Source organism: Nipponia nippon, unplaced genomic scaffold (genome assembly GCF_047370975.1).
Source record: "Nipponia nippon isolate SJK-2023a ecotype South Korea unplaced genomic scaffold, ASM4737097v1 scaffold_3, whole genome shotgun sequence".
NCBI classification, from domain to species: Eukaryota; Metazoa; Chordata; class Aves; order Pelecaniformes; family Threskiornithidae; genus Nipponia; species Nipponia nippon.
Window position 1 is genome coordinate 73188994 of NW_028262347.1, and position 19451 is coordinate 73208444.

General features: G+C 40.0%; 1 protein-coding gene across 2 annotated transcripts; it reads left to right on the forward strand.

The window, feature by feature from the left end:
* The first annotated feature begins 202 nt into the window (after positions 1-202).
* On the forward strand, positions 203-19033 carry LOC104017966 (solute carrier organic anion transporter family member 1C1-like). 2 transcript variants are annotated; one of them, XM_087764223.1, is made up of 14 exons: positions 203-335; positions 2605-2746; positions 2835-2967; positions 5106-5221; positions 6053-6199; positions 6316-6414; positions 7776-8021; positions 8906-9070; positions 9583-9778; positions 10617-10779; positions 12768-12952; positions 14782-14846; positions 16803-16920; positions 17824-19033. In XM_087764223.1, the coding sequence occupies exons 1-14, from the start codon at positions 204-206 to the stop codon at positions 18038-18040; spliced, it is 2124 nt and encodes a 707-aa protein (XP_087620349.1). In that variant the 5' UTR covers position 203; the 3' UTR covers positions 18041-19033. The 2 variants fall into 2 exon arrangements, with proteins under 2 accessions (XP_087620349.1, XP_087620351.1); XM_087764225.1 differs by lacking the exon at positions 2605-2746 and having other exon boundaries at positions 256-335.
* Positions 19034-19451: the final 418 nt, after the last annotated feature.

The following is a 19451-nucleotide window of genomic DNA, read 5'->3' on the forward strand; positions in this document are numbered from 1 at the left end:
TTTAAACAAATATACACTTTGAAACACTCAAGTCATTGAGCCAAATCCTTTCCAATGAAAAGGTTCAGTTTCAACATCTCAGCATTTTGCTGTAACTACTGTTTCATCAGAAATGTCCTTAGGCAACTCTATTTTGGCATATGTGCTTTTGTATTATTATTATTTTTCTCTTGCATTCAGATCACTCAGTAAAGAAATCAACCATGACAGTGGAAACTGAATCCAGCAATGTCGATGACTCAAATCAGGAAGCAGAACCTGCCCAGCTTTTGGATGATGAAGGAAACAAAAATCTACCAGTCGAAAAGAAGACTTCCTGTTGCACTGGCTTGAAGGTTTGGTGCCTTATCAATATCACCACAAATTACTGTTGTCATATGTTAAAAAATGTTTTTCAAGATATGAATGACAGAATACTTCATTCCTGTTCCCCCTATCTTTTCTGGAACTGAATACACACTGGAGGTACAAGGAAGGGTTGGATCTTGTCTTTGTCCTAAAAAAAATTAAAATTCCTGATTTAACATATTTACTCTCAAGTTACTCATAGGTAGATCCCCTTTTTGGTCATTGAAGAGAGACAGCAACCTCCAGTGGAAGACTTGAAACATCCTAAAAAAGATGGCTATGATATACTGTTGTCTGAGGCTGCTATCACTACCCATTCTTGTAGGGCCAAAATAGGGTGAGGTAAATCATATTCCAGGACTTTTGTCTAATCCACAGCTGTAGGTCAAACAGTCCACTGATTCCCGCAAGCATCCAAGCTTTCAGGAGCACACAAGAAGAACTGACAGAACAAAGCAAGTAAACTAATGAGAATTTTGCTTTCATGTTAAAACTTTAGTATTTATTGCTTTCGGCTGAGCTGCAAATACTACAAGGGCAACATTTCTTGTTGACAGTGATGTGTTTGGGTTTATGTTTTGACGACTACTTCAGCTAGCTTCATCTCAGATTAAATTCCATAGGCTCAGTGGAGCTGCAATCAGGGACACATTTCTCTCTATAAAAAGATCTGTAAAATGAAAGATTAATGGAAAAAGATAGGTAATTGCAAACTTCCCAACCATCCAAAATAATTTGGCTCAAGTATCAGGCAAAGGTTGTTATATTTATTATTTTATCTGACTCACATTCACTACCCATATACACCTGCAAAAATAGAATCTGATCTCTCTGGGATACTCACAGGACTAACTTTGCCATCATGTATGCAGGCAATGCTGCACGATTGTAGATCTACGTCTAACTTTATGGCAATTAGTGTTTAATAGACACAATACTTCGGAGGAAATAAAAGACAAACTGTTATTCTCCCTCACCTTCCCATGAAACGTTTTGTGGTTTACCTGGGGATTGTATTTTCAAACCCAAAATACCCAATTCATTTTTGTTTGTGTTTTCATGCTCAGGAGAAATAAAACATGTCAGGACAAAGCCTGCACTTGTGAGATTTTTCTCTTCATTCCTGACAAAAAGAGTGTAAATATATCTATTGTCAAGCTTTTACTTCCAGGTTTGGCTTCATTTCTTCCAGTAGATAGTATTGCAAAGTCTAAACCTATATTTACTTTTGTTTACTTACCCAACATTGTGTTGTATTGGGACTTTTACCCAGTGAGCAATAAGTCTGTTTGTTTTTGAGACTATGTTGAAATAGTTGGATAATATTTAAACAAATTTAGTTTAACTCTTCATCAAATACATCTTTATTTGCAAAAGCCACAATATGTGTTGGTGGAAGCAACTATAAAATTATAAAGAATATTAAGCTTTCCCTTGTGAGGTATATGGTATACAGGCGACATAGCCATAATCCACACATTTCAAAATATATCATTTGAGACAGAGATGAACTCAATCAGTCTGTACCACCTTCCACATACTAGGATATCATAAAAACTTGGGTAAAGCCTTTATTTGGATGCCATGGCTATCTTTATGTTTGAGTTAGAACCAGTTATGAACTGGCCTAAAATAAGTGACATGTGGCCCAAGCAGAAGATAATTGGGGCTAAGATTAATTTTAGGTTGGACTAGTGTCTGTAAAACTATCTTGATGAGGTATTTTACCTCTGGCAAATTTTACATTTCTGCAACATCTAGAAAACACATTTAGAAATCCCACCATTTTGGCTACCCAACACTGGGCCTCGGCTTTTTGATAAATTTAACCTCAGGATGTCAGTAAGGTAAGCAGTTGCCAGTGAGTTGTTTGCCAAATTTAAGTTCCACAGTCCATAGGATTTCTGCTTTGGAAAACCTCTGGCCAGCAATGCAGGGAAGATCAGGCTTTCTGGTCATTAAGATGGCTATTGCAAACCTGAACCCTAAAGCAAGCAGCTGCTCTCAGTGCAACACCTAGCACCAGCCCTCTCCAGCAGGGAAAACCAGAGCAGGAGCATACATTGCTGAGAGACCACCCTGGCACTCCATAGCGTTAGGGTATGTGAAAATTCACACACAACATTGTCACTGCAATTTGAGTACCAAATGTATACCATGATGATGATTACTCCACACAGTTTTAAACGTATTTGATTCCTCTGTGACCAGTTTCCCTGCCTCTGCCTCCCATTTTCTGTCTTAATGTTTCCTCAGGCATTTCTTGCTGCTTTATCATTCAGCTACTTTAGTAAAACATTGTCTGGTACGATTATGAAAAGCTCCATCACTCAGATTGAACGAAGGTTTGACCTGACGTCCTCTACTGTTGGTTTTATCGATGGGAGCTTCGAGATGGGTAATTGATATTCTGTAACATGCAGAAAACTGTTCAGAGAAATATGAGGCACAGCATCTGGCATTAATTTTGGTTCATTACCTTCCAGGTAACTTGCTGGTGATTGCATTTGTAAGCTACTTTGGAGCTAAACTTCATAGGCCCAAAGTAATAGCTGTTGGATGCTTTACTATGGCTCTGGGAAGTCTTTTAACAGCAATGCCTCATTTCTTCATGGGATAGTAAGTACCAAGATTAATTTGGGTAATCTAACATTGGAACTGGATACTGCTTTCTGTTTTTTGAATGAAACTTGGTGTATATTAAGTTTTAGATTCCCAAAGGCCTATAGAGCCTCACCTCGATGTGCAATGAATCACATTTGACACACACACCATTGTTCATTTTATCTAGTTGAAAAATTATAGTTCTTCTGAAGTAAAAGTTGAACTTCTCAAAAAAAAAATAGGAAAATCAAAATTCTTTAGATTTCAGTCAGACTTCTTCAGAAAAGAGGTGGAGAAGGAAATGATTTTACAAAATCATTAGATTTTTTTTTCAGGAGAAAACGCTTACCTATGAAAATCTTATGAAAACTCAAGTTTCAAACAAAATATATTGTTCTTTGAAAATCTTCAACCATGCTACTATGCTGGTACTATTGCTTTAATGAATTATATACTCTTCCTGAACAGCTAACTGTAAGAACACCTTATTGGGAAAATCAGTGCTAACCTAAGAATGTGACATCATCAGTTGCTAATAGAGATGTCAGGATCATTTAGGCAAGAAAGTCAAACCATTATGAACCACAGTAAAATGACAAGGGATATAGAATCCACCTATATGACTTCTAGAATAAGTTTGTGCTGTTTTGAACAGGACCTCAAAGCTCTGAGCAGGTAACTTCATGTGGAGTAACATCTCTACCTGAAATAAGACTTTATTTATAGTAACAGGTAATGCTCATGTAAAATCAGGGATTCAGAGCTCACTTGTTGAAGAAACCAACCTACAAAGGTGCTCATTAGAAGAAATCCTACTCCTTGAAAGAGGAAACCAGAGCCTTGCTGTGTAAGATGGCGTATTTTGCTCTCCTGTGGCAAACGGCTGTTCCTTACACAAAGCAGCCTCTCAGCTTCACGCAGAACCTGCAGATGGATCAGTGCTGGTAGAACTGGTAACAGAGTTTTTCCAGTTCCAAATGCACATGGCTAGTTAAACTGATGTTCCGTGGCTGGTTAAGCTAATTTTTATTCATCTTCTAGAGGCTCAGAGATTTACTGCATGTTGTTTATATGCAATAATATTTCTAGCCATAGCTTTGATACAGTGATAGCATAGACAAATTTCTATTGCTCTCTTAAATGTATTAGAATAATTTTAGGTATAATACGGTAAAAAGAAAACTAAGGAATACTTTTCTTATCATGACAGTGAATCTTGCACTAGCATCAGACTTGTATTTTCCACTCCTTAAGCCAAACTATGTATCTTGCTCATCTACACTAGGAATCTCATACAGTTTCTCATGTACCTGTGTCTGAATTTTTATGGTGAAACTGTTCTACATGGTCTCTTCTGATGAAAGATCTTTGTTTGAACCTGAAAAATAAGCCTGCCTGGTCTAACAGAGCCAGCCCAGTTCCTAGAAGCAGAACGTGTGCTTTACCATGTTGTTCTGCTTAATTGTACTTTGCACCTCAGCAGGGCTCATATCTGGGAAAAGGATCATGCTAAAGCAGCCGAACAGCTTCCAGCACCTGAGCTGCTCAGCTGCCGCCCCGCAGCATTGCTCTGCTCCACGTAAATACAGCTAAAGAGTGTCTTTTAGCCACTAACTTTATTCACCCGCTGCTATACATCTCTTTCTAAAGCCAATGCCAATTATCAGGCAAACAGGTACCTCCTGAGGATGACTTCCCCCTTCCTCACTCCTCTTCTTGCCCAACGCCAAAATATGTATCTATGATGAAAAGGGGGACTCACACTCACACTCAAGAAATTCTTCTTTTTCTCCTTGACTGTGGGGGTCAGCACAGGGAGCTCACTTGGACCTGACCCTAAATTTTGATACCAACAGTTCAGTCCTACCTGAATTATTTTTAAAAACCCTTTTAAATTTTACAGCTTAAAATGTTATGTCTTCTAGACAGACGATTCTAACTTTTATTTGTTCTTAATTTTAGTGTTTTCTTTTTCCAAAATATGCTTAAATAATCTTCTTTTCTTCTCCTTTAGTAGGATTTGATCTTTGGATTGGTATTTAAACAAAGATACCTTTCTCTTTAGGGAAATAGCAGTCAAGTGATATGTGCCCTACTACGCTAGTATTTCCCTAGTGAACACTGCTTCTAAACCTACTATTGTGTGTTTTCAGTTATAAGTATGAGACAGCATCACATACAGCTTCTTCAGCCAACTTAACTTCAAGCATAAATCCCTGTTCCCTACATCAAGGTGCAAATGAAACACTGTTGGAAGTCTCCCAATCAGGTAAGGAACTGTAAGTGTAAGTACAAATAGAGGAACTAGTTTTATCTTTGGTTGTAAGTGGAGTAAATCATTGCCTCATGAAAGATGCTCAGTTAGATTTCTAACTTCAGTCTTTACCTGTCTGGGAACATTACCAACACTTAAATGTACTTTGTGCGTTTCATTTGGAGAAGAAATATCCATCAAACACAAGTCACTAGGATCCAGATCCTCAGTTTCCTATGTTCACACTTCCAAATTACAGTAAAATCACCCTAACACTAAAGGGGATGCTGAGACAGTGCGAAGAAATTTCTGAAGGGATTCAGTTACCCAGGACCTGGAGCTGGGGAGGTGGAAGAGATAGTGTGAAAGGACGTGAAGCTGCACAGAGTTAACTAGAAATAAATGGGCATTTCTGTGATTTTGCTTACTACATGGAATACAGCTGTTTTACATGTTGCCTGGTATGTGACATAGGTAGAGAAAGAGCGAAGTTGTGCCCCAGAAACCATCCAAACTTCTCAAGTTAAAAATGTAAGTTATATGTCAGATAATATATTTATGACAATAGCAATCTGCCATTTTTTTTACACAGGCTTCTTTTCTGATGGGTGATACTTATCTGTATTTCTAGAAACCAAATACAATGGAGGTGGAGGAAAGTGTTATTAAAAATTATTAAAAGGTATAATGAGGTTGATGGCCTTTCATTAATATTCTATGAGGATAATGCTGTTAATACCTTAAATACTAAACCGTAATCATTTCATGTGCTGGATTTCCTGTGATTTGTCAGTGTTTCCCATTCAACTATTCTATTACAAAGATGTAAACTCTCACTATCTGCAGGCTGTGAGAAGGAACCATCATCATATATGTGGATATATATCTTACTGGGAAACATGTTACGTGGAATTGGTGAGACACCAATAACACCATTGGGCATCTCATATCTTGATGATTTTGCTAAAGAAGAGGATGTTCCTGTGTATGTAGGTAATCTCAACATGAAGTGAATTGAGAGATTCGTAGTGTAAGATATCGATCATCTTCTACAGAAGAAAACACTCAGCCATTAAAATGTACTAACATCTGCTTCATTATATTTTCAGCATGTTTGCACACAATAGCCATGTTGGGTCCAATGTTTGGTTTCCTGTTGGGATCTTTCTGTGCAAAACTGTACGTGGATATTGGATTTGTGGATTTAGGTAAGCAAAATGGAGGTAAAATGAAGTAAGCTAATACCTATTGGTAACAGGTTCCTCTACACATTTGCATAAGTTTTTATTATATTAATTATATTAATATAATTTATCTTTAATTTATATTGCTTTCATTTATTTTATTATATACTTTATTACAATTTTATTAAATTACTGGAAGCTTTTAGGCAAAGGCAGAATTAGACAAGGAACATATTTTAGAATTGTGTTTTGGGATTAAAGGATTAAAATATATGTTTAACTTTTTAAAAAATTTTTACCAAGAACTCTCACAGACCCAAGATGTTTTACTAAACTGGGATCTTAATGAAAGCATTCTGCTAGCATAGAGGTTTTACAGTTTTGGTGGATTATCTGCCTTTTCAATTGAGCATTTTATGTTATTTACAATTCATGTAGTGTTTGCAATACAGTATACACTTTTTGCCAGCCCTTGTTTATTCAGATGAAAAGAAAACACGTGCATCTGCAAAATGCCAGAGGAAGCAGAGCAATCCCCGTAAGTGGTGGCCATGCCCCTGCATCCTATTCCCTTTCACTGGAAGAGTCAGAAGCCATCTCTGAGGTGTTTTTTCCTGGCCAGCCCACCTCCCCACCCACCAAATCAGCCTGATGAGAAGTCAGGCAGTGCAGACTGGTGATGGCTTTTTCAGGAAAAGGCCCAGTGTAGCAGCAGCAGTGGGTGATCCTGTTTTACTAGCAAGACAGAGAAGTTTTCAGATCTTCAGGATCCTGTAGTTAGACAGATGAACTATTTTGTCTTTGCCCTTTGTTAAGCCAATGTTTGATTTTGCTTAAGCATAAGGACACTGAGCCAATTCTGCTCACGCAGTGAAAAGCCTTATAGTGTTGGTCCACTGCCAAACATGCCAACATGTAACAATCATAAAAATACAACCAACTATTCTCGTCTTCCTTGCAACACAAAGTTTTAAGTCATGGCTAATCTCACTGATGCCACAGTGAATGCCTATATGCTTAATAGTAACCAAAACAATTCAGTTTTGCAGAGAATGGTGTCAGTATAAATGTATTAGGCCTAAAAAGACCCCATGCTTGAGACCTGGCTGCCAGCCATTTTGGTTTCCTATGTGTTGGATAAGGACCTCTGTGTTGCCATGTATGCCACAAAATGGCAGTCAGCATATCATGTGGAAAGGCAGATGAAACATAACACCATTCAGGGTATGACTCCTGATGCCTTCACTGCATGAACAGTCTCTCATTAGATGATTACTGTTACACTGAAAGTCAGACATCGTAAAATGCAGCTATTTTAGCAGGTAAGGGTGGGAAGGTTCAACTTCTTCATTTAGGTAACTTGTATTTGTTTCCCTCAATTCTAGGAAGCATCACCATCACCCCACAGGATTCCCGCTGGGTGGGTGCATGGTGGCTTGGTTTTTTAATAGGTGGTGTAACCAGTTTCCTAGCTGCTATTCCATTTTTCTTTCTGCCGAAGAGTCTGAAAAAGCCAGAGGAAGCCCATAATGACAAAACTTCATATGGTCTCTTGGAAAACATGGGCACCACGATAAAGACACTTCCTCCTGCAAAATCTAAACCAAGGAAGTGGTCAGTAATACTGAAAGGCAAGTGTTTTTCAAGTTGTATAAATGTGAAAAGCAACAGGCACAATGTACCGCGGGAATGTAATAGTTCTGCAGAATATTTTGCCTCCCCTGCACTTCAGTCCAAACCAGTTAGCTATCCCCAGGAACGGAGGAGTCTGCTAAAGATAGTTAGAAGTCGAAGAGCTTCTTCAAGACTTGAGGTTCTGCATGCATCTCCTGCAATGCATCATCACCTGAGTGGCACCTACCTCTAAAATTTTGTGCTAGAAGAAATTTGAACATTGGAAAAATTGTTTCTGTATCAGGACCTAAAGAGAAAGAAGGTTCCTTTCTCAATATGGAAAGCCAAATTATTTGTCTGGTGACCACAGAGCTCATGGAGACTGAAGCACATTGCTGCCTGATGAAAATACAGCAGGCTTGAATAACGGCTCTGGTTGTGCAGTCGTCAGGCTAAGAAAGGGGTGGGAAGGGGTAGGAAAGAGATGGCTTTGCATCATTAGTCAAATTCTCCTGTATTTGTTCAGATCCCAGTGGAAGCCATTAGGCAACTTCACAAAGCCACCTCCCACTTAGCCTTGAACCTGTGATGATATTCGTGTAAGCTGAAAGAAGTCTTTGCTGCGTGGAGCCCTTCAGTCTTCAGGTGCAGATCTCACTAGAGCACCCAGGCCTTAACCCATACTTCTGTGTTCTTCTTTTAGGATTCTCTTGCTATATCTCAACCTCTGGTGTTTTTCAAGAACCTCATTTTGCTTTCAGATACTCACATGCAAATGAAGATCCGTACAACTTGCACTTGGACAGCTGAGAGAAGGATTTTGCCCTAAGTTTTGTAGATTACTCACCAGTAATTATGCCATGCATCTTTCAAAGCCAACTCATATATCCCTTTCTTTCAGATTTCTATACCTCCCTGAAAAAAGTATTGGGTAATCGAATGTACTTTACATTTGTGTGTTGCGCACTGTTACAGTTCAGTAGCTTTACCGGTTTCTTGACTTACAAACCAAAGTACATGGAACAGCAGTATGGGCAATCTACATCTAAATCTAACTTTCTAATAGGTGAGTTACACTGTGCAATGACTGCTTATGCTATAAGCAGTGCATGGGGAGAAGTTCTGACATGCTTTTTCTGGGACTGAATTCCTTGCAGAACAGGCTGAGGTAAATGGTGGTCTCTCCTGAACTTGAATTATATAGAGGCAGCATACAAACTACAGTTTTGGTGTCTATGGGACCAGAATGAATTGTTATACTATATTATATTATTAATGTTGTATTATACTATATTAATTATATTATAGCAAGGGCACCCCAAATATGCAATGAATGTGGTGTGGGAGTTTTAAATGCTGCAACATCTGACTAATGCCTTGCAATGGAAGTGGGTTTTGAGGGTTAGGCACTTCAAAAATAGCATACATAACCCAGGGATTAGGCTGATCACAAGGTCACCTAAAGTCATGAAAATACAACATAAAGCTGCCAGGGATATCAAGCTGAGGACACAGTTTGGTTCTTAAATCCAGTGTGACTCTTTTATTTTAACATTCCCCTTCTATAATCTCTTTCAGGATTGACATCCTTACCTCCTGTAGGTATTGGGATTTTCCTAGGAGGGCTCATAATGAAAAAGTACAAAATGAGCATCATTGGAGCAAGCAAGTTTGCATTTACCATGTCATTTTTGGCCTACGTCATCACTCTCTTGCACTTTTTTGTTGGCTGTGAGAACCATGTGGTAGCAGGAATGACAGTGTCCTATGAAGGGTGAGTATAAAATGAAGGCAAGTATGTTTTTCTCCATGGCAGCAATGGTTCAAAAAATGTACTATGACATCAAGGCTAAAAGAGAACCATGCTTTTGCAATGCTTAAGAGAAAGTGAAAACTACCACTTGACATTGTGATGGTTTTATTGGTCAGCAGAGTGTCAGCCTGGCAAAGCACAACACTGCTTAAAATTTAATCAGAAATACATTAACAAAATTGCATCATTACCAGTGTAGGTTGTTTGGCTGCGTTGGATGGTATTGTTTCACACAGTGCTATCTCTACACCAGTAAAGGATAGTCAGTAGCAGGGTGAAGCATATGTAACAGAGAGCATTGGTAGCATATCCTGCACAGAGATGGAAAGACTGTGACATGCTAGACTCTCAGCCTACTGTAAACCAAAATGAAGCTTTTATGCCTACTGAAGATACTCTTTCCTCTCAAGAGAGAACCAGGGTTTAAAAGTTACAGGCTGTTATTTTTTCTTGGAGTGAGTAAAGCTACCAGTACAGGGGATGCGTGCTAGGATATGGCTGTCCAAGGAGCCCAGTGACACACTGGCATATGGGTTGTCACTGCCTCATGTCCAGCCTTCTCAGAGTACCTCATGGCTAGTGTGAACCTGTTTGCACCTCCCTGAAGGCTTTAATATCAGTGAAAGTAGGATGGAATCTCAAGCAAAGAGATCAATACAGTAGAGACTCAGCTATGAAAACGTATGTCCTGGGCATATGAGGTGGGTTTCAGGACAGCAACACTGTCACACAGAAGAGACTACATTGCCAGCAGCACTGAATTAAAAGTTCTTACACCTCTCTGAACTTAACTTCCAAGCAAAACCATTCCGTACCATGAAAATGCCATATTTTCTGAGTGCAACTCTGACTGCAAATGTGACTCCAATGTATGGGATCCTGTGTGCGGAGACAACGGACTCACGTATGTTTCGGCATGTCTAGCTGGGTGCACAACTTCGGTGGGACATGGAAAGAACACAGTAAGACCCTGCTTCAGTTTCTGAGGTTTTTTACTAGCTTGTTTTCCATGTAACACCAGGGATTTAGTAGTATAACGCATTTAAGGGAAACCAAAGTTACTGGGGACCAGTCAGTAAAGTATTTATGATTTCTGGCTACAAATGGCAGAGAAGACGTAGAGATTTCTCTGAGTTACTGCACACTAAGAAAACAGCCCTAGCTTTCATTTTTTATAGATTGAACAAGAGGGGGAAACAAACAATTCATAGTGGTCACACTTTATCTGAAGGTTGTCCATGGCTTGCCTTTCATAAACCTCACTCTGGCTGCCCTGAGGTTTTCAGCCAACAACTGAAGTACTCTAAGATAAGGTAGTATCTTGCCTGATACTGATCATTAATGTGTAATTATGAAGAATGACTTGAGGGGAGGCAGCTTGTTTTCTCCGTGTGAGATTCTGGGATGGCAGTATACCACTTATTTTTCTGGCTGACTGATTTCTGCTCAGCGCAGAGGGCTGGGGATAACGCACAGAGTCCCAGAGAAGTTGTTCCAGTCCATGGATATAAGCCTTCATAGGACTGTGTCATTCCCCTGTTTTCTGATGCCAGATGATCACTCCAGAAGATACATAATCTGGAGCTGTCTCTTGCACTCCAACATAATTTTCTCTCCAACAGTTTGGGTTTTTTTGTGTGTGTGGCTGGTTTCTCTCTCATGTCTACAGTCATCTTCTCCAAAAGACGTTCTTTGCTAAAATCTTAAGGTAGGAGTCAAGGGAGAAGGGCTCAGCAGCATCCATGACAGTGGGGCTACTGCCTTCCACACAAGCCTGTCTCTGTAGAGGATTAAAGTTTGTGGCTCACAGTTCCACTTACCTCAGCACATCCTCAAGCCCCTCAAGCCCTGGCTAAAAGCCATTGCTCCTAAGCTATCAGTACCCCTACGGCTGATCTCAGGGCTCTGCATGAGCTGTATCTTGACAGGTAGCTGCTGCTTACAGCTGTGAGGTACCTCTGGTGGATCAGTGTTAGCAGAGAGGGACCTGTGATCTGGGTGCTTTTCACAGAGACAAGTCAGCTAACAGGTGGTGTCACTTAGCAGCAAAAGGCACAGCTCCTTGAGCCTCGCTTTTCCCCTTCGACTGCCCTCCAGGAGCACAAAGCTGAGGCCAGCCTCAGAGATCCTATGGGTGCTCCAAACATCTTACAAAAAGGGGTGCTGTGTCCACTGATAAAAAGAGGCTGGCATAGAACATCCCTTCCGACTCTGAGCACTGTTTGTAGGAAAGAAAAGAAGAAGATGCTGCCCATTGCCTCAAGAAAGGCAAATAAGATAGGAACAGGATGCTTAGGAAGGCTTTGGGCTATATCTGTGTCTGAAGGCAGGATTCCCCATTGCATGAGCAATGTCCTACCAAGCATGGCCAGCAGGTCACGAGAGGTGATTCTGCCTCTCTACTCCACTCTCATGAGACCTCACCTCTGGAGTCCTCAGCACAGGAAAGACATGGACCTGTTGGAGCAGGTCCAGAGGAGGGCCACAAAAATGATCAGAGGGATGGAACACCTCTCCTATGAGGAAAGGCTGAGAGAATTGGGGTTGTTCAGCCTGGAGAAGAGAAAGCTCCAGGAAGACCTTACAGCAGCCTTTCAATACTTAGTGGGTTTGTACGAAAGATGCGGACAGACTTTTTAGCAGGCCCTGCAGCAATAGGACGAGGCATAATGGTTTTAAACTAAAAGAGGGTAGATTTCGACTAGACACAAGGGAGACATTTTTTACAATGAGGGTAGTGAAACACTGGAACAGGTTGCCCAGAGAGGTGGTAGATGCGCCATGCGTGGAAACATTCAAGGTCAGGTTGGACGGGGCTCTGAGCAACCTGATGTAGTTGGAGATGTCCCTGCTCATTGCAGGGGGGTTGGACTAGATGACCTTTAAAGGTCCCTTCCAACCCAAACTATTCTATGATTCTGTGATTCTAAATCTGGTTTGTGTCTTCCAGGTCTTCCATAACTGCAGCTGTCTTGAAGCCAGCAGTTCATGGACAGGAAATAACTCTGCCACCTTGGGACAATGTCCAAAAAGTGAGGATTGTTCAATGAAGTTTATTTATTATACAGTAATACAAGTCATAAGTGGCTTTTGTTATGCATTGGGAGGCACCCCAGGATACATGATTATGTTTAGGTAAGTAAAACTAACTGTGTACCAATGGTTGAGGCTTTCCAATGAGGGGATCAAAGTTGTGTTTAGGTTTCTCTCTTTCCCTTAGGAGAAAAGACTCTCTTGCAGTATGCCATGGTTTAACACCAGATGGCAACTAAACGCCACACAGCTGCTCACTCACTTCCCCTCGGTGGGATGGGAGAGAGAATGAGAAGAGTACAAGTGAGAAAACTCATGGGTTGAGATAAAGACAGTTTAATAGCTAAAGCAAAAGCCATGCATGCAAGCAAAGCAAAATAAGGAATTCATTCACTACTTCCCATCGGCAGGCAGGTGTTCAGCCATCTCCAGGGAAGCAGGTCTCCATCACGTGTAGCAGTTACTTGGGAAGACAAATGCCATAACTCCGAATGTCCCTCCCTTCCTTCTTCTTCCCCCAACTTTATATGCTGAGCATGACATCATATGGTACGGAATACCCGTCAGTTGGGGTCAGCTGTCCCGGCTGTGTCCCCTCCCAGCCTCTTGTGCACCCCCAGCCTACTCTCTGGTGGGGTCAGTGAGAAGCAGAAAAGGCCTTGACTCTGTGTAAGCACTGCTGAGCAATAACGAAAACATCTCTATATTGCCAACACTGTTTTCAGCACAAATCCAAAACATAGCCCCATACTAGCTACTATGAAGAAAATTAACTCTATCCCAGCCAAAACCAGCAGAGTATAACATGCTTTCTTTAATGAGTTTTGTCATTTCCTATTTGTTTGTAGCTATTTGCATCAAACCTTACTTTGCTGCTGTCTGTAAGTCGGTTCTAGTGTGTTTTTTCCAACTGCTGCATAATGGTTTCTCTTATGCCTGTTATATGCCCAGGTTTTCCAGAACATGTCATGTCCTCTTTCTCTGCTTGGATATTTTGGCTGTAGGGATTTTGAAAATGCCATGCATTTGTCAGGATTTCTGGATGTGGGGTTGCCCCAATAGATTGCGTTTATCAGATGTCTGGAAATTCAGGACACCTGAGGGCTCAGTCTGAGGCTCATGCTCATGTCTGTTGAGGTACACAGGTGTAAGTGTACCAGGATGTGATTTGGAACCATGTATGCAAATTAGTATATACTTTTTAGTAACCTGAAAAGAAAGCTCAATCTGTAGAAAAATGCATTAGTGTCAAATTTAATGGTAGTCCTAAGAGCATTAAGTCATCCTAAATGAGCAAGGGAAACCGAATGCGAATGTCCTCCCTTCCTTGTCTTTGTGAGACATCTTTCTGAGTGCAGACCATGTTAATATTTGCAAGGAGATGGCAGAGGGTGGATATATAATGGATTCAAGCTCAGAGCCTGTTTCTGACACTTAGAGTGTGGTTCCCCATGAAACAGATGGGCATATTGCCAGATGGCTTTGCGTAGTTCAAGATGTGGTGTTGTACAGAGGAATGTCATTCGAGAATAGAAAGATGCCGCACTAATGCAGCTTCTTGCAACTTTTTTGTCTTAGGGCACTGTGATATTTCCCATCAAGTGAGGAAAATGTGTGCAGGGGGGTTAAGGCAGCTGGAGAGCCCATTTCAATAAGACTAGGATAGACCGTGATTATGACTTTAAAATTTCACTTCTTTAATTATGCTTAGTGAATGGACTTCCCAGGAGCTATGTGATGGAAAACAATAGATTAATTCACCTTTTTCATACCACTTAACATATTTTCAGCAGATGTAGAAAGCACTCTCCTTCCAAAGCTTGGCTTTCTGTCATTAAGAGTATTAAATTCAGGGTAATTAATGGCAGTTTAACAGGCATGTCTAAGCACTGGATAGGCAAATACTTCATATTTATCCCTCTTTCTTTCAGATGCGTTCAGCCAGAGGTGAAATCTCTTGCGGTTGGTCTATACACACTCATTATGAGAGTGCTAGGTAAGAGAAGTCATTCTGAATAACTAAGATGCTTGCTCACATGGCTTTAAATGACACCAATGCAACCACAATTTGTAAACCAGATGTACCCTTGAAACAGCTGTTAGATCCTGGGCTGTTTCTGAAGATCCTGTTTTTTTCCTGAAGGTCCAATATTCAGTCAAGAGTTCATTGGGAAACCAGCTAACACAATTTTGAAAATCTTTGACCTGCTGATTAAATGATGTTGCAGTTTGGGAGCCTGGTGTTCCAAAATGGGAAGAGTTTCTAAGAAAAGTTGAAGTATTATCTTGAATTTCTAAACAACATTATAGGGTCTCAAACTTATGATTCAACTAATGGCTCACTGAAACACAATGCTGCAAGTAAGATCAAAAAGATGTGCTCCAGTAGGACTTGTTTCAACATTAATACAACTCTGCTCATAGCAGAATGTTTTCTCCATGTTGAAATTTAGCTTTCCTGGTAGATGACAGCTTAGATTTCAATTCCCTTTAAGCATGCTGCAATGCTCTTTTTTTTCCTTTTTTATTTGAGACTTGCTAATGAGATGGTTGATTAAGAAGCCTAGGCAGGCAAGAAAACGCACCTCTGTTTCCTTTTGTTCTCTTGGTCAATGGAATAAGAATACCTACCTGCATTTCAGAAATGTAGAGAAATGTGTGTGAAAAGTCAAGCCACACAGGTTTGCTATGAAGCCTAAAAAATCAACAGCAGCTTACAAATGTCTATGATCAGAGCTAGGTTAAGGCTGTAGTCTCTACTCAGGATTGTGGTGGGACATTTTGAGATAGGAAGGTGTATCCACACTTTGTCCTCTTCTACTTTTCTCATCATACACTGGAGGGGCAGAACTTCTGCCCCAACTCTCAGGACAAGCAATGCCAATGGGATTCTTGGAGCTCTTTCAGCCATGGGAAAAAAAAAAAAAACATTATGAAAAAAGAACTGCCTCTTTCTGTCGGCTTCTGCTTCAGCACATTGAGCCAGCATGCTCCTTCCATTGCAAGAAAGAGTAGAGCCTCTGTCACTGATTCACAAAAGCTGGCATTTCTCTTCAGTGACTTGGAGATCAAGTCTGATGTGATCCAAAATGAGCATTTGTCCCATCATACCCTGACCACAGCACTGATGATCATAATACACAGGCCTTTATAGATAGGTTACTGAGTTCAGACTCTCACAAGAGCCCTAGGGTAGAACAGGCTGAGAGTACACCTGTTTTTACAAAATAAATTATTTCCTATATAAGAATGCAGGATGCCCCTGTAGGAACAAAGGTTATGTGAATGTGGTCCTGTACATGCTGAAACCTGGATTCATCTGAAGTTAATACTTGCCTTTACTTCAGCAAGGCTAGGAATTTGTCCCACGTCTGCCATGTTTTGCAGTAAAGCATAAGCTCATATCTGGCCAAGTCACACTAATAATGCAAGTGAAGATGCTCTACCCTCACAAACATTTTTGAAAAGCACATTCAGTTTCTCTAATCATATATACTTGGTGCTGTCCCTTCAGGCAGAAGGGACTATCAGCTGCTATCAGAGAGATATGAAGTCAGTGTGGATAATTTACGCTATGCATAGAAGAAGGAACCACGCATCACTTCAGTGCTCCAAATACATAACCAGTCCAGCTCTCCCTTGCTGGAGCTTAGCATGCACTGGAAGCCAGTGTGGCTCTCAGAGCCATGCTTGAGAAACCAATGTGCATGATGACAAGCCTGGCAAAACCCCTCAGACCACATTTCTTGGGGACTGATGATCCCCACAGCACAGAGAGGGTGTCCTGGCTTGCACTTACTCTGACAAAGGAAAGGAAAAACCCCCCACAGTCCAACCCACCTATTGCCACTATTGCAGCATGTAACTTGTCACTAAGAAAATATAAAGCTGATTTCTAAAAAGATGTCTTTTCCCATGATATCTTGTGACATTTTTGCTTGTTTCCTTGCAGCTGGGATTCCAGCACCAGTTTATTTTGGTGCACTGATCGACAAGACATGCTTGAAATGGGGAAGCACAAGCTGTGGGCAGCGAGGGGCTTGCAGGCTATACGACTCCAATGCATACAGGTAAGGTAAATTAGGGCATAAAAAGCCTCATGCATTTCTTCTCTACAGATAGACATGCTTTGTTCTGTTATATGGTAGTGTGTGAGGCCACTGATCAAAAATTATCGTCAGATACTAACTCTGGACTCAGATGTAGGTCAGTCCAGAATTCCTGAAACTGACAACTCTTAAGATCACATCTTAAACTCTTAGTTTTTCATTCAGTTTTTATGTTGTGCAAAAATCATTTAATGTCAATGACAGAGACTTTCTGGAATGAAATATGTATTTTTAATATCCTTTGAGAGAATTTAAAAGACCTAGGATTGTATGATTTACCACCAAGAGGAAAGGTACCGAAATTTACCTTATTTGCAGATAGTTTGTTCATACTGGCAAGGCTGTTTAACTTCGTGCATTGGCCACATTTAAGAGAAAAATAAACGAAAGAAAATCATACTGAGCAGCTGGTAACGTATTGGTTAAACATAAAAAATATTGGTCTTCAGGAGGAATATTCCAGAGAATTTTCTTTTTCACCTGAATCTTGGGCACTTCTGATGTGTTTTTTATTTTTACATAAAATAGTCCACTCTGGCGATCTCAATATATTTCTAGCCCTAAACAGTCTAAGGTCTTAAAGTGATCTGAAAATCTTTAGAAACAAAGGGAAGACGATGGAAGTTTCACTTTGCAACTATCTTCATAAGCAAAAAGAATAGTTTCAATTCTTTAACAGATGTTTTTGCAAGCAAAAATATCCAGTTTGTGGTACCATTCACAAAGAATGATTTTTAGTGCTTTTCCTTAAGCTACTATGCAGTTTTGGTATATATGTGATCCTTAAAAGCTACTACAGTGATTTTCTTCAGTGTTTTTTAAAACTTCAATGCTTGGCACTATCTTCTGTGCTCTATCCCACAGGTATGTCTACCTTGGTTTAGCAGCGGTGTTAAGAGGTCCTTCCTACTTGTTTGCAATCTTTTTATATATATTGATAAAGAAAAACTTTCAAAATAAGAACTGCAGACCTACAGAGAATGGAGGAAGAGAAGAGGCTCCTATGAATACAGAAGATAATTGCAAGATCAAAGAACGTTTGCCAGGTTCTTCTGATGCAGAGAATGAATCGTGTATTTAGAAGGCCATTTAGACTAGCGTCACGTGAATCAGGACAGCTTCTTTTAGAAACAGCTTTCACAATGTTATGAATAACTAAAAAATAAATAATAGCACCATTCAGAAAGCAAAACTAATAGCAAACCTGTGATCAACAACAAGAAAAACTAACATACAAGTATGAAACTGCCTTAAGTGTATCTGCTTACCAATAACAGACAGAACAAGTTACAGGAACTGAACCAAATCCACAACAGATAAAGGAAAACCTCCCTTGGCATTTCCTATAGAGCCAGTCTGCAATTTTTAATGGGGTCAAAGATGACTGCTGGCAGAATAGCCACATGCCAAAGGCCCACAAAATGTGATGCTGATCCTGTACGCAGATCTATGCAGTAGACTGCCACAGGAATGACAAGCTCAAGGCCAACAGCAGTGTTCTGGTTTCATCAAATCCAGTCAGAATTCACAATAAAACCAAAACATTTCCACCTTATCTAAATGACTCATTGCAACAATTTTCCATCACAAAATTGGCAAGAGCAGTATTTTTACAAGAAGCATTTTATCTTAGCTCAGATGAAAATTTTATGCCTACTTAAAACTAAAAATAGGTTGCCATAAAGGAAATAGTTGTCTTTAAAAATCTCAAAGTTGTAGCATTTATTAAAAACTAATTTTTCTAGTTAAGTGCCTATGAAACATAAGAAATAATCTGAATTTTGTAGTGATGTTGTTTTCTAAGCAAAGTCCATCCAACATCTGCTGGTGGCTTTATTGCTATGCCATGTGCTGTCCAGCAGAGGACACTCAAACAATAACATTACCCCTATGACTACTGCAAATATTCGATACATTTGTCATGTTCAGTCTTTATTGTTCTGGGAGAAGTTCATCATCAGGCAGGCAAAACACTTACCTGTGTTTTCATGCACCTTAAAACTTTCTCAGCTCAAGCCTTTGGTTCATATATTCAAAGCTGCTTTTGTGTATTTGTTGGTTTGTGTTCATTATATTTGCATCGCTCGGAGCTTGACAACTGTTGTTACTTTAAATAAAAAGATGTGTACTTGTATACCGTTTCACACCAGCGATTGAATTCTCTGGTTGATACTTTAAAATAGATGCTCAAGGCTCAGTGGGATATGTTAATAGACATGTTAGATAAAAAAGTACATTGAGCAAAATGCTGGGTTGCTCTGAAATAAGTACTGTCTGTCCTGACAGTCATTTAGTAGCGATTGCAGCAGCTGAAGGAAAAAGACTTTTTTTTCCAAATGAAGTGATATTTACTGGAGGCGGAGATGCTCCATCTAGCAAAACTGATTTGACTCTGCTTGGTCTTCTCTTAAAATTGCATTTGCAGAAGTATTGATATATCCAGATATAGCCATAGTAATGACCTGTGGGACCTAAAGAAGCAAACCACCTTA

Coding starts and splice junctions, on each gene's coding strand:
- LOC104017966 (XM_087764223.1), top strand. CDS start 204: ATGACAGTGGAAACTGAATCCAGCAATGTCGATGACTCAAATCAGGAA. Junction 336..2,604: donor CCTGTTGCACTGGCTTGAAG/GTTTGGTGCCTT, acceptor ATGTTTCCTCAG/GCATTTCTTGCTGCTTTATC. Junction 16,921..17,823: donor TACGACTCCAATGCATACAG/GTAAGGTAAATT, acceptor TCTATCCCACAG/GTATGTCTACCTTGGTTTAG.